Genomic DNA, 14,380 nt, shown 5'->3' on the forward strand with positions numbered 1-14,380 from the left:
CCTGGAGAATTCCATGGACAGAGGAGCCTGGTGGGCTACAGTCCATAGGGTTGCAAAGAGTCAGACACGACTGAAGCGACTGAGCATGCATTAAGTTAGGAGTAAACTGAAATATTTCTTGTACTCAGCGTTGCAAAATGAAAGATCAAGAAGACTGGTGTCTTAAAAAAAATTACAGAGCTTATTTCCTTGTGGAAGTGGAAAGTACTGTAGGTTTAGCATATAAAACATGCCCATGTTGAAAGAACACAGCTTAAAATACCACCAGGAAGCAGAGCTAGTTCTGTCAGTCGTTTTGGGTTCTTGTTTGGCCCTGGGAGAACTTCAGATTTGTGATCTTTGAGCGAATCTATCATCTACATTGTTTTCAATTGTAAACCATAACCTGCAACTTCTGCCTTCCAGAAGAGAAGCAGTCATCATTATTATAATCTAAAATCCTTATTTTTTATAATTGGAATTATTTAAGGTTGGTTAAAAATATGCTGCTGTTGTTGTTTAGTTGCTAAGTCATGTCCGACTCTGTGCAACGCTGTAGGCTGTAGCCAGCCAGGCTCATCGTCCATGGTATCTCCAGGCAAGAACACTGGAGTGGGTTGCCATTTCCTTCTCCAAAATAGGCTGTGCATATGATTAAATGTGAAAGTTTTGGATCTATTAGAAAGACTGTATAAAGTAACAGAAAGGGCAGGAGTCTGAGTTCATATCCTCACTTTGCTACCAGTTTTAGGTCTTGGACAAGCTGTTAAAACTCTCGGAGTCCCATTTTTCTCACAGGAAAAAATACAGAGATTGGGTTTTATTGACATCTTAAACTATACTACTCTACATGGAACCTGCTGCTGCTGCTGCTAAGTTGCTTTAGTCATGTCTGACTCTGTGCGACCCCATAGATGGCAGCCCACCAGGCTCCACCGTCCCTGGGATTCTCCAGGCACCTAGGAGGCCCTAAATAAAATTGGCTGAAGAAGTGAGCCATGTATGGAACTTGAATGTATGGGTTGATACCAACTTACAGAGAATTTGTCTTTCTTACCAACTGAGTTTTTTGGGAATTAACATTCTCTCTGTTTTGGGATGGATGTGTGTGATTCCATGAAAAAAAGGGGTAAATGCACTGGCCCAAGGTTTAATGCAGAATCTCTCTCGTCTCCAGTGCACAAATGCTTGTAACTCAGTCTCACTGTCTCTTGCTTGCCTGCCAGCCTACTCTGCTCTTAAGCACTCACTCTTTTGTTTCATCCCCTTTCAGACTGATATTTATGGACTGGCAAAGAAGTGTAACTTGACAGAGCGCCAGGTTGAAAGATGGTTTAGGAGTCGGCAGAATCAAGATAGGCCTTGCAGGATGAAGAAATTCCAGGAAGCTTGGTAAGAAGGATAGTTAAAGCTTTTGAAATGGTACCGTTTTGTATGGAGCAGAACAGTCATCTCAGAAAGAATCCTGAGGTTGCAGCAGAAGAAGGGTTTGAAACTGCTTTATCACTTATCACATGAATCAAGAGTTTCATGCTAGCCACTCATCCACCTCTTGTGCTTCACTTTCCCTCTTTATCAAACAAGGTAAGACATGAACTGTCTCAGTTAAACAGGAGATATTATGTACTTATCTTGAAGTCCAGAAAAATCATAAAAATGTCTTAACTGGTATTTATCTTTTCTAGGGTAGCACTTGGCCTTAGCTCACCAGACTATCTCCTGTTTCCAATCACATTATAGATATTCTGTCACATTATAAGAGTAGAGAAGGTCTGAGAGGGTGCTGTCCTCTTCTCTCAGTACTGGCGGAGAGGACTTTCTTCTGTCTCAACTTGACTCTTACCCTACTCCTGCTTGTGGACTGGACAACCAGTTCCTCTGGGTTTCCCCACTGGTTTAGCAGGAGGTCTGGATGGACTGGGCACCACATAGAGTTTTTGCAGAGCTGGCTACTTCAGATACATTCCGAGGGCAGTGTGACTTTATCACACTTATTTTTGGCTTTATTAAAATTCTGCTTTTTCCTCTTCTTCAGAGTATTATAGTACTTTAGGTCACTCCCTTCGTGGCAAAAACTGACACCTGTGCCAAAAACAGGGTCTGCTGCTGCTGCTAAGTCACGTCAGTCGTGTCCGACTCTGTGTGACCCCACAGACAGCAGCCCACCAGGCTACTGTCCCTGGGATTCTCCAGGCAAGAACACTGGAGTGGGTTGCCATTTCCTTCTCCAGTGCATGAAAGTGAAAAGTGAAAGTGAAGTCACTCAGTCGTGTCCGACTCTTCGAGACCCCATTAACTGCAGCCTTACCAGGCTCCTCTGTCCGTGGGATTCTCCAGGCGAGAGTACTGAAGTGGGGTGCCATTGCCTTCTCTGTTGTGACCCCATGGACTGCAGCCCAGCAGACTCCTTCGTCCATGGGATTTCCCAGGCAAGAGCACTGGAGTGGGTGCCATTGCCTTCTCCGTTGTGACCCCATGGACTACAGCCTACCAGGCTCCTCCGTCCATGGGATTTCCCAGGCAAGAGGACTGGAGTGGGTGCCATTGCCTTCTCTGGAAGAGGGTCTAGGTCATTGCTATCACTTTGTTCTTCTTCTTTATATCCAGACCAATAAATGTTAGTTGGGTTGTGTTTGATGCCACATTCTACACACCAATAGCATTCCTTCACTTTGCCTATTTCTTACGGTCCTCAGATTGCCTAATGACTTTCACCAGATATATTTGTTTTGATGGTGAAATAGATAGGGATTTGGTATAAGACTCTCAAAGAAATCAAGCCTGTGAGAGGCTAAACTTTAATGACTTACTTTAACTACCTATACATTCCTGAGTACAGTCATCCAGATGTAAGGCTGGTGATGTATATTTAGAAGCACAGATCAGTTCTTCATAGTGTCTTCAAGATGAACATTTTTTTTTCTGATCATGGGCTTCTATTGCCTTTCCCACAGCAGCTGGAGGTATATGACCTGGTTTGTTTTCTGTTTATCCCTGATTATTCTGATTATTCTGTTTATTGCGAGATTAGTTAATATTGTGTTGCCACTATGTCAGCTTGGCCCAGGTGAATCTCTCTTGACGATCACCACAAAACACTACAAAGTGGAACTGGTTTCACATTACATCTTTATTTTTCTGTTATCATTCATTCTCTCTAGCAAATGACTCTTATCTTAAATAAAAAGTCCCAAGCAGGGACTAAGTCTCTGCCTCAGAGCTGAATCATACTCCAGTGAAGGAGTATGGTAATTTCTTATAAATCATAATGCCTTACAGTTTATAAATAATCTTGGTTTGAGCCTCCCTGTCAGTCACAGTGTGGGGCAGTCAGGGAAAGCGGGACTGGCCTTGTTTGAGAAATGAGAAACTGCACATTCTCTAGTTTATGTACTTGCTCAAGGTCACCTGCTGCTGGGGGACCTGTTGCCCTCAGATATTCTGACTCCTGTGCAGCCCCTGCTACCTAATGCTGACCTCTCAGAAGCAGGGGCCCCACGTGTCAAGTAACTGGGTCGAAAGAGTCCAGCATTGGGAGTCTGACTGTCAGTGAGTCTGCCGAGAGTCAGCCACAAAGTTCAGGTTAGGGAAGGGAATTATGAGTTGCCATTATCAATCGTCAGGCAACGCAGAGGGTTGTGTGGACCATCTTCATGGTAAGTGGAACTACCCTAGATCCTGTGGACATGTAGATTTTAACAGGGAAGTAGAAATGGAAGGTATGTCACTGGCCCAAAGCAACTAATCAGGGAGATAAGACTATCACTTACGAAACTGCAACATCTGTTGTTCCATTCTGTCCAATCGCACATGGTGTACACAGAGCCCACAGCTACACATAGTCTATATGTGGAACATAGTCTGTAGTCATGTTCAGGTGTCCTCTGGGCATTCAGAGGAGATGGTGTCAGCAGGGCTGGATACATTAGACAAAGGCTTTCTAGAGGTCAGGCGTAAGCTGGACCTTGAGGGATGGGTCAGATTTCCATAAGAAAAGAAAGCATGATTTGAGGGCAGCATATTTTAAGTAAGGCAAGACAGGAAGCAGTACAGTATATTTAGGAGACTGAAGTGAACCCACAAATAAAACGTAAGCTTTACCTTGTTGTTTAGCAGTGTCATAAATTTCCTATGTCAGTGAACTGTTAAAAGTTATTATGGATCAAATAAATAAACTAAAGCAAAATGCCAAGCTCTTTAATTGTGTAGGGACTGCACTTTATTCCCTTACCTATGAGATGTACTACAGGAAACAGCAAGACATACCTAGCCCCAGGCATTTTGGAAATCTCAGGAAACTTATTCCCCAACACAGAACTCTTACAAATTACTCTCCAACAGGCCAACACTTCTCCACAATACCAGGATGGTTAATCTCTGAACACCTTAAGTTCAGTGTATTGTTTCCTAGATTACTTAAGGATGACCCCTAAGCCCTGTCTTACAGCATTCAGGATTTTAATCCATAGTGAATCCTTATTTTTAAGTCATATTCCATATTAACTGATCACTTTTCTTTTTTTTTTTTTTTTTAATTTTTTTATTAGTTGGAGGCTAATTACTTCACAACATTTCAGTGGGTTTTGTCATACATTGATATGAATCAGCCATAGATTTACACTTATTCCCCATCCCGATCCCCCCTCCCACCTCCCTCTCCACCCGATTCCTCTGGGTCTTCCCAGTGCACCAGGCCGAAGCACTTGTCTCATGCATCCCACCTGGGCTGGTGATCTGTTTCACCATAGATAGTATACATGCTGTTCTTTTGAAATATCCCACCCTCACATTCTCCCACAAAGTTCAAAAGTCTGTTCTGTATTTCTGTGTCTCTTTTTCTGTTTTGCATATAGGGTTATCGTTACCATCCTTTCTAAATTCCATATATATGTGTTAGTATGCTGTAATGTTCTTTATCTTTCTGGCTTACTTCACTCTGTATAAGGGGCTCCAGTTTCATCCATCTCATTAGGACTGATTCAAATGAATTCTTTTTGACGGCTGAGTAATATTCCATGGTGTATATGTACCACAGCTTCCTTATCCATTCATCTGCTGATGGGCATCTAGGTTGCTTCCATGTCCTGGCTATTATAAACAGTGCTGCGATGAACATTGGGGTGCATGTGTCTCTTTCAGATCTGGTTTCCTCAGTGTGTATGCCCAGAAGTGGGATTGCTGGGTCATATGGCAGTTCTATTTCCAGTTTTTTAAGGAATCTCCACACTGTTTTCCATAGTGGCTGTACTAGTTTGCATTCCCACCAACAGTGTAAGAGGGTTCCCTTTTCTCCACAGCCTCTCCAGCATTTATTGCTTGTAGACTTTTGGATAGCAGCCATCCTGACTGGTGTGTAATGGTCACTTTTCTTTTTAAAATAAGTATTTCCATTTAGCAATGAGAAATTTACTTAAAACACCAAGCAATTTCCAAATGGGCTTTCCTGGTGGCTCAGTGGTAAAGAATCCAACTGCCAATGCAGGAGACATAAGAGACACAGGTTCAGTCCTTGGGATGGAAAGATCCCCTGGAAGAGGAATAGCAACCTGCTCCAATATTCTTGCCTAGAAAGTTCCATGGATAAAGGAGTCTGGCAGGCTATAGTCCATGAGGTCACAAGGAATCCAACATGACTAAGCATGCACGCACACAATTTCCAAGTGCCTGGTGTGTCTCATGCTGGTGGGAGGCACTCTTCTCCTGCCAGTGGACCGCCACTTGCCCAGCTGGCCACTGGGCAGGTCCACTGCCTACTCCATTCTGCCCTGCCACCGTGGAGAACCATGTCTGTCCTGTCTTATGTCACCTGAGTTCCCTCTGTCTGGCTCCTCCCTGATCTCACTCAGCAGCCTTCATCTTTCAACTTTGCCATCTGTGTCTAACCAGTCAAACTTTCTTCCAAGAGTTTTTTTTTTCCCCCTCACAATTATGTTTGTTTCAGCCATTCCTGGAAAAAAGGACATTTTACTGCTTTAGGTTCATCTGAAGCAAGGAAAATTAATGAAGCACAATTAGTCAATTGCTTCACAATTAGTGAAGCATGGCAACTCCCAAGCTTTTTGGTTTCAGGACCCCTTTGTCCTCTTAAAAGCTATTACAGAACCCAAAGAGCATCTGCTTGTGTAAGTTATACCTACTGATGTTTCAGTTTAGTTCAGTCATTCAGTCATGTCCAACTCTTTGCGACCCGATGAACCACAGCACCCCAGGCCTCCCTGTCGATCACCAACTCCCAGAGTCCACTCAAACCCATGTCCATCAAGTGGATGATGCCATCCAACCATCTCATCCTCTGTCATCCCCTTCTCATCCTGTCCCCAATCCCTCCCAGCATCAGGGTCTTTTCCAATGAGTCAGCTTTTTGGCCTCAGGTGGCCAAAGTATTGGAGTTTCAGCTTCAGCATCAGTCCTTCCAATGAATACCCAGGACTGATCTCCTTTAGGATGGACTGGTTGGATCTCCTTGCAGTCCAAGGCACTCTCAAGAGTCTTCTCCAATACTACAGTTCAAAAGCATCAATTCTTTGGCACTCAGCTTTCTTTATAGTCCAACTCTCACATCCATACATGACCACTGGAAAAACCATAGCCTTGACGAGACGGACCTTTGTTGACAAAGTAATGTCTCTCCTTTTTAATATGCTGTCTAGGTTGGTCATAACTTTCCTTCCAAGGAGTAAGCGTCTTTTAATTTCATGGCTGCAGTCACCATCTGCAGTGATTTTGGAGCCCAGAAAAATAAAGTCAGCCACTGTTTGCACTGTTTCTCCATCTGTCTGCCATGCGTAATGGGTCCAGATGCCATGATCTTAGTTTTCTGAATGTTGAGTTTTAAGCCAACTTTTTCACTTTCCTCTTTCACTTTCATCAAGAGGCTCTTTAGTTCTTCTTCACTTTCTGCCATAAGGGTGATGTCATCTGCATATCTGACTGAGGTTATGCAGGGCAATCTTGATTCCAGCTTGTGCTTCCTCCAGCCCAGCATTTCTCATGATATACTCTACATATAAGTTAAATAAGCAGGGTGACAGTATACAGCCTTGATGTACTCCTTTTCCTATTTGGAACCAGTCTGTTTTTCCATGTCCAGTTCTAACTGTTGCTTCCTGACCTGCATACAGGTTTCTCAAGAGGCAGGTCAGATGGTCTGGTATTCCCATCTCCTTCAGAATTTTCCACAGTTTATTGTGATCCACACAGTCAAAGGCTTTGGCATAGTCAATAAAGCAGAAATAGAGATTTTTCTGGAACTCTCTTGCTTTTTCGATGATCCATTGTATGTTGGCAATTTGACCTCTGGTTCCTCTGCTTTTTCTAAAACCAGCTTGAACATCTGGAAGTTCACGGTTTATGTATTGCTGAAGCCTGGCTAGGAGAATTTTAAGCATTACTTTACTAGCGTGTGAGATGAGTGCAATAGTGCGGTAGTTTGAGCATTCTTCGGCATTGCCTTTCTTTGGGATTGATGTTTACTGTACTAGAAATGGAAACTAAAATATAAGACTACACAAGCACATATGTCATCAGCTATCAGAGCAATGATATCATCACAGGACATGTAGCCTCTAGGAAATGCCACTGCACACTTGGGAGGAAATGAGAGTAAGAAATAAGACAAATAACTTTTCATTATCATTATGAAAGTGTTTTGATGTCAGAAATCCCTGACTTTGAGAACCCCTGGAATAGTGTAATAGACCTGATAGGGCTGGTCCAGGAGGATGTGAAACTTGGATTTTACTCTTGCATCTGATTGGGACAGATTTTATTTTCTTGGGCTCCAGTATCACTGTGGATGGTGACTGCAGCCATGAAATTAAAAGATGCTTGCTCCTTGGAAAGAAACCATGGCAAACCTAGACAGTACACTGTCGCTGCTTAAAAAGCAGTGACATCACTTTGCCAGTAAAGGTCCGTATAGTCAAAGCTGCATTTTTCCCATCTGTCATGTATGGATGTGAGAGTTGGACCATAAAGAGGACTGAACACCGAAGAACTGATGCTTTCGAATTGTGGTGCTGGAGAAGACCCTTGAGAGTCCCTTGGACTGCAAGGAGATCAAACAATTCAATCCTAAAAGAAATCAGCCTTGATTATTCATTGGAAGGACTGATGCTAATTCTTTGGCCATCTGATGCAGCAAGCTAACTCATTGGAAAAGACCCTGATGCTGGGAAAGATTGAAGACAAAAGGAGAAGCAAGAGGCAGAGGGTGAGGTGGTTGCAGGGTATCACCGACTCAATGGACATGAATTTGGGCAGACTCCAGGAGATAGTGGACAGGGAAGCCTGAGGTGCTGCAGTCCATAGAGTCGCAGGGTCCCATGACTCTATGACTTAGTGACTGAACAACAATACTGATTGTTACTATACAGTCTTGGGTGAATTATGTGATCTCTCTCAAGCTTAACATTCTTTAGTTTTCATCTCATCTACCTTCTAGTGTTGTTGTGAGAACCAAGCAACAACCCACAAAAGGAGTTACTTCATAAGCTTGTTGTAAAGAAGAAAATATGGCATCACACAAGTATGCTTAGCATGGTTCCTGAAACAGGATTAAGAGGTCAATACATGTTTGAGACGCAAATGCTTTGAGATGTGCCACCAAGCTTATGGCTTCCTTTGGGCCTGGCAGATCTCATCATCTCATTTTTGTACTTCCTGTTTGGCCAGAATAATTAAGGATCAAGGAAATGCTCTCTACATTTAAGCACACAGCTTTGCTGAACCAGCAGTAAATGAAACAAGTGGGAACAATTCTCAACTGGCTCACTTTATGGTTCAACTTTCTGAGTAATTGAACCCTACATTTTTCCCTAATCTGTTGCCATGAAGGAAAACCATCATGTAGCTTAGAAGCAGTGACAGTTTTCCGGAAACACTACTGGATTCAGGGTTCAAAGACCTACATTACTGCCTTGACTGTGTCACTACTTGGCTGTGTGAACTGAGGAATGGCCTCCAGTTTAGTTCAGTTCAGTTGCTCATTCATGTCCAACTCTTTGTGACCCCATGGACTGCATCATGCCAGGCCTCCCAGTCCATCACCAATTCCTGGAGCCTACTCAAACTCATTCCATCACGTCGGTGATGCCACACAACCATCTCATCCTCTGTTGTCCCCTTCTCCTCCCGCCTTCAATCTGTCCCAGCATCAGGATCTTTTCCAATGAATTGGTTCTTCACATCAGGTGGCTAGAGTATTGTAGTTTCAGCTTTAGCATCAGTCCTTCCAATGAATATTCAGGACTGATTTCCTTTAGGATGGACTGGTTGGATCTCCTTGCAGTCCAGGTGACTCTCCAGAGTCTTCTTCAACACCGCAGTTCAAAAACATCAATTTTTCTGCACTCAGCTTTCTTTATAGTCCAACTCTCACATCCACACATGACCACTGGAAAAACCATAGCCTTGATGAGATGGACCTTTGTTGACAAAGTAATGTCTTTCCTTTTTAATATGCTGTCTATTTTGGTCATAACTTTCCTTCCAAGGAGTAAGCGTCTTTTAATTTCATGGCTGCAGTCACCATCTGCAGTGATTTTGGAGCCCAAAATAATAAAGTCAGCCACTGTTTGCACTGTTTCCCCATCTGTCTGCTATGCGTGATGGGACCAGATGCCATGATCTTAGTTTTCTGAATGTTGAGTTTTAAGCCAACTTTTTCACTTTCCTCTTTCACTTTCATCAAGAGGCTCTTTAGTTCTTCTTCACTTTCTGCCATAAGGGTGATGTCATCTGCATATCTGAGGTTATTGATATTTCTCCTGGCAATCTTGATTCCAGCTTGTGCTTCATCCAGCCCAGCAAAGTAGTAAATATAATCAAAACATCCCAGGTAGTTCAAATGGTAAAGAATCTGCCCGCAATGTGGGAGGCCTGGGTTTGATCCCTGGGTTGGGAAGATTCTCTGGAGGAGGGCATGGCAACACACTCCAGTATTCTTGCCTAGAGAATCCCATGGACAGAGGAGCCTGGTGGGTTAGAGTCCATGGACTTGCAAAGAGTTGGACATGACTAAATGATTAACACACACACACACACAAACATATACAAAAGTAGGAAGTCTGGCTTAATAAGCTGTGTATGCTATGTATTCATCACCAACTTTAATAATTATCAACTCAAGGCTATCATGTGTCATCTCTGCCCCCATCTGCTTCTCTGTTACCAGATTTTTTTTGTATGTGGATAATATTTTTCTTTCAATTTTATTGTGATATATTTGGCATACAGCACTGTATAAATTTAAAGTGACTTACCTTACGAATGTTGTGAAATGATTACCATAGTCAGTTTAGTTAACATCTGTCATCTCACATAGATACATAAAGGAAAAAGAAGAAACAATTTCCTTGTGATGAAAACTTTTTGAATTTATTTTCTTAGCAACTCTCAAATATACCATATAGCAGTGTAAATAGAGTCATCATGTTATACATTACATTCACAGTACCAATTTAATTAATAACTAGAAGTTTGTCCCTTTTGATCACCTTCATCCAGTTACTCTTGAAGATCACATTTGAAGCAAATATCAGACATTGTGTGATTCATTTGTAAGTATTTTAGTATGTGTCTCTAAGTGATAAGAACTGTTTTAGATATTGTGTGTGTGAGTGTGTGCGCTCAGTCATGTCAGACTCTGTGACTCCATGGACTGTCGCCCAACAGGCTCCTGTGTCCATCGGATTTCCCAGGCAAGAATATTGGAGTGGATTGCCATTTCCTCCTCCAGTTGATCTTCCCGACCCACGGGTCAAACCCGCATGTGTTGAGTCTCCTGCATTGACAGGCGTATTCTTTACCAGTATGCCACCTGGGAAGCCCATTTTAGAGATTGTCATACCTCAAAAATTTATTTAATAGCAGCAGATATTCAATCACTATTCAGGTTTCCTTGATTGTCTCATACTTTTCTTTGTAGTTTGTTTATTTGAATCAGGCTCTAAATAAGACCTGTGCATTACAATTGGTCTTTTAAGTGTCTCTTAATCTATATATATCCCTCTCCATACATGAGAAAAAATTCTTTTAACATGTGCTTTTCAGAAAGATAACTAAAGTCTGGCCACATAGAAACCTTTTCACTGGGAATTAAATTTGGATGAAGTGAGTAATTAGATAACAGTATTATCAAACAGGTCAGTTTTCATTCCAGTCCCAAAGAAAGGCAATGCCAAAGAATGTTCCAGCTACTACACAATTGCACTCATTTCACATGCTAGCAAAGTAATGCTCAAAATTCTCCAAGCCAGGCTTCAACAGTACGTGAACCGTGAACTTCCAGATGTTCAAGCTGGATTAGGAAAGGCAGAGGAACCAGAGATCAAATTGCCAACATCCACTGGATCATCGAAAAAGCAAGAGAGTTTCAGAAAAACATCTACTTATACTTTATTGACTATGCCAAAGCCTTTGACCGTGTGGATCACAGCAAACTGTGCAACATTCTTGAAGAGATGGGAATACCAGACCACCTGACCTGCCTCCTGAGAAATCTGTATGCAGGTCAAGAAGCAACAGTTAGAATCAGGCATGGAAAACAGACTGATACCAAATAGGAAAAGGAGTACGTCAAGGCTGTATATTGTCATTCTGATTATTTACCTTATATGCAGAGTACATCATGCAGAATGTCAGACTGGATGAAGCACAAACTGGAATTAAGATTGCCAGGTGAAGTATCAATAACCTCAAATATGCATATGATACCACCCTTATGGCAGAAAATGAAGAGGAACTAAAAATCCTCTTAATGGAAGTGAAAGAGGGAGTGAAAAAGTTGGCTTAAAGCTCAACATTCAGAAAGCTAAGATCATGGCATCCAGTCCCATCACTTCATGGCAAATAGATGGGGAAACAATGGAAACAGTGAGAGACTTTATTTTCTTGGACTCCAGAATCACTGCAGATGGTGACCACAGCCATGAAATTGAAAGACGCTTGCTTCTTGCAAGAAAAACTATGACTGACCTAGGCAGCATATTAAAAAACAGAGACATTACTTCGCTAACAAAGGTCCGTCTAGTTAAAGCTGTGGTTTTTTCAGTAGTCGTGTATGGATGTGAGAGTTGGACTATAAAGAAAGCTGAGCACCAAAGAATTGATGCTTTTGAACTGTGGTGTTGGAGAAGACTCTTGAGAGTCCCCTTGGACTGCAAGGAGAGTCAACCAGTCAATCCTAAAGATCAGTCCTGCATATTCATTGGAAGGATTGATGCTGAAGCTGAAGCTCCAATACTTTGGCCACCTGATGCAAAGAACTGATTCATTTGAAAAGACCCTGATGCTGGGAAAGATTGAAGGCAGAAGAAGAAGGGGACGACAGAGGATGAGATGGTTAGATGGCATCACCAACTCAATGGACATGAGTTTGTGCAAGCTCCAGGAGTTGGTGATGGACAGGGAGGCCTGGCGTGTTGCAGTCCATGGGTTTGCAAAGCGTTGGACATGACTGAGTGACTGTACTTAACTGAACTGATTATCAAACATCATTTATCATGTGTCAGGAAGTAGGCTAGGCATATTAGTGATAACAATAGCTTAACACTGGTTGCTTAGTTCATACCAGGCACTATACCATAATTTTTCATAAGTTATCTTCAGTATTTGTACATTTGGAGGTTAGTTTTGTTATTCCCATTTTATGGATGAAGAAATTAAGACTCCTTGAGTTAAGTGACATACCTGAACTTTTAGCCATCCAACAAGTGGCAGAATCAGGATATTCACTTAGATTTTTTTCTGACTCCAGAATGTGCATTCTTTCCAAACTGTTATACCAAATATTTTTCTCCTCAGATGTCAGTCACCTTAACAAGTGTTTTATTTCTTTTGGCAGCTGGCGATTTACATTTTACCTAATTATTACCATTGCTGGAATTGTATTTCTTTATGATGTAAGTTTTCTTTTTGATATATCTTTGACTGTAATTTGTCTTTAATTTTAAAAATTCCTGCTTATGAATCCCTTGAGATATACTTTCAATAAGGTAACCAGCTTTTAAACCTCTACTCACTCCAATCACTTGTTTATGAAGACTTTCATTACTTGCCCATCAGAAATCAAATCTCTCCTTATCATATTCCCTTTGCATTGTCTGTTACAGTAATTATTAAATGATTATCTCATTAATTGATGTATAAAATTAATAGTAAATTGTTAACAGAAAAAAAGATAACTAGCTTTTGGGGATGTCTCTAAAGATTCTTTTAAGATTTCTCTTAAGATATTTTGTTGCTATGTATATTTCAAGAGTTTTTATTGCTACAGAAGCAGTAATCTAATTGGTCCAGAAACAATTTCATTAGAAGAGGCACTTGTTTGAAATAAATAATTTCCTTTGAGAATCAGGACTATTATTGATCCCAGACTCACTAGAACTGTTGCATGTCACAGAGGTATTGTATAAGAACAAGTAGAAATACCTGCGGAAGCAGGAAGATACTGCTGGGGGAGCAGGAATGTGATGAAAGTATCTCACTGTGCATGTTTCCTCCCTATCAGCAACATCAGGAAGGGCTTAGGTTTCTGCTGAAATCAGCCTTTGACTCTGAACAAAGTTTCTCTTGGTTCCTTGCTTTTTTCAGAAACCTTGGGTATATGACCTGTGGGAAGTTTGGAATGGCTATCCCAGACAGGTAAGTCCCCCTGATATAGTCCCTCCCCTCCTCAGCAGCTTGCTCCCTGAGTTCGGCCTGAGTCCCTTCCTGCTCTCTGTCCACGTTCATGCAGTCCTTAGAGCTTTGTCTACTGGAGCTTACTCATTCGTGTTCGTTACTTACCCATCACTTGTCTAATTCCTTTACTTTGTTTATGGTTAATGTAATTATATATTTAAATTTACCATTTTACTGTTTATTTTCTACTTGTATCACTGGATACATTTCCTTTTTTGGTACTCTCTTACTACTTTTATAGGACAGTGAAGTTTTTAAAATTATTATTTTTTAATTTTTTTAATTAATTAATTAATTTATTTTACTTTACAATATTGTATTGGTTTTGCCATACATTGACTTGAATCCTCCACGGGTGTACAAGTGTTCCCCATCCTGAACCCCCATCCCACCTCCCTCCCCATCCCATCCCTCTGGGTCAACCCAGTGCACCAACCCCGAGTACCCTGTATCATGCATAGAACCTGGACTGGTGATCTGTTTCACATATGATAATTTACATGTTTCAAGGCCATTCTCCCATATCATCTTGCCCTCGCCCTCTCCCACAGAGTCCAAAAGACTGTTCAATACATCTGTGTCTCTCTTGCTGTCTCACATACAGGGTTATCGTTACCATGTTTCTAAATTCCATATATATGCGTTAGTATACTGTATTGGTGTTTTTCTTTCTGGCTTACTTCACTCTGTATAATAGACTCCAGTTTCATCTACCTCA

At 41.6% G+C, this 14,380-nt stretch overlaps 1 protein-coding gene across 2 annotated transcripts in view; it reads left to right on the forward strand.

Annotated features, from left to right (window-relative positions):
- CERS3 (ceramide synthase 3) overlaps positions 1–14,380 on the forward strand; it is a 158,915-nt gene that overhangs the window by 41,132 nt on the left and 103,403 nt on the right. For both annotated transcript variants that reach the window (XM_043489997.1, XM_043489998.1), the window contains exons 4-6: positions 1,253–1,371; positions 12,824–12,881; positions 13,573–13,623. In XM_043489997.1, coding sequence (XP_043345932.1) covers positions 1,253–1,371; positions 12,824–12,881; positions 13,573–13,623 — 228 coding nt within the window. The remainder of the gene's footprint in view (positions 1–1,252; positions 1,372–12,823; positions 12,882–13,572; positions 13,624–14,380) is intronic.

Source organism: Cervus canadensis, chromosome 17 (genome assembly GCF_019320065.1).
Source record: "Cervus canadensis isolate Bull #8, Minnesota chromosome 17, ASM1932006v1, whole genome shotgun sequence".
NCBI classification, from domain to species: domain Eukaryota; kingdom Metazoa; phylum Chordata; class Mammalia; order Artiodactyla; family Cervidae; genus Cervus; species Cervus canadensis.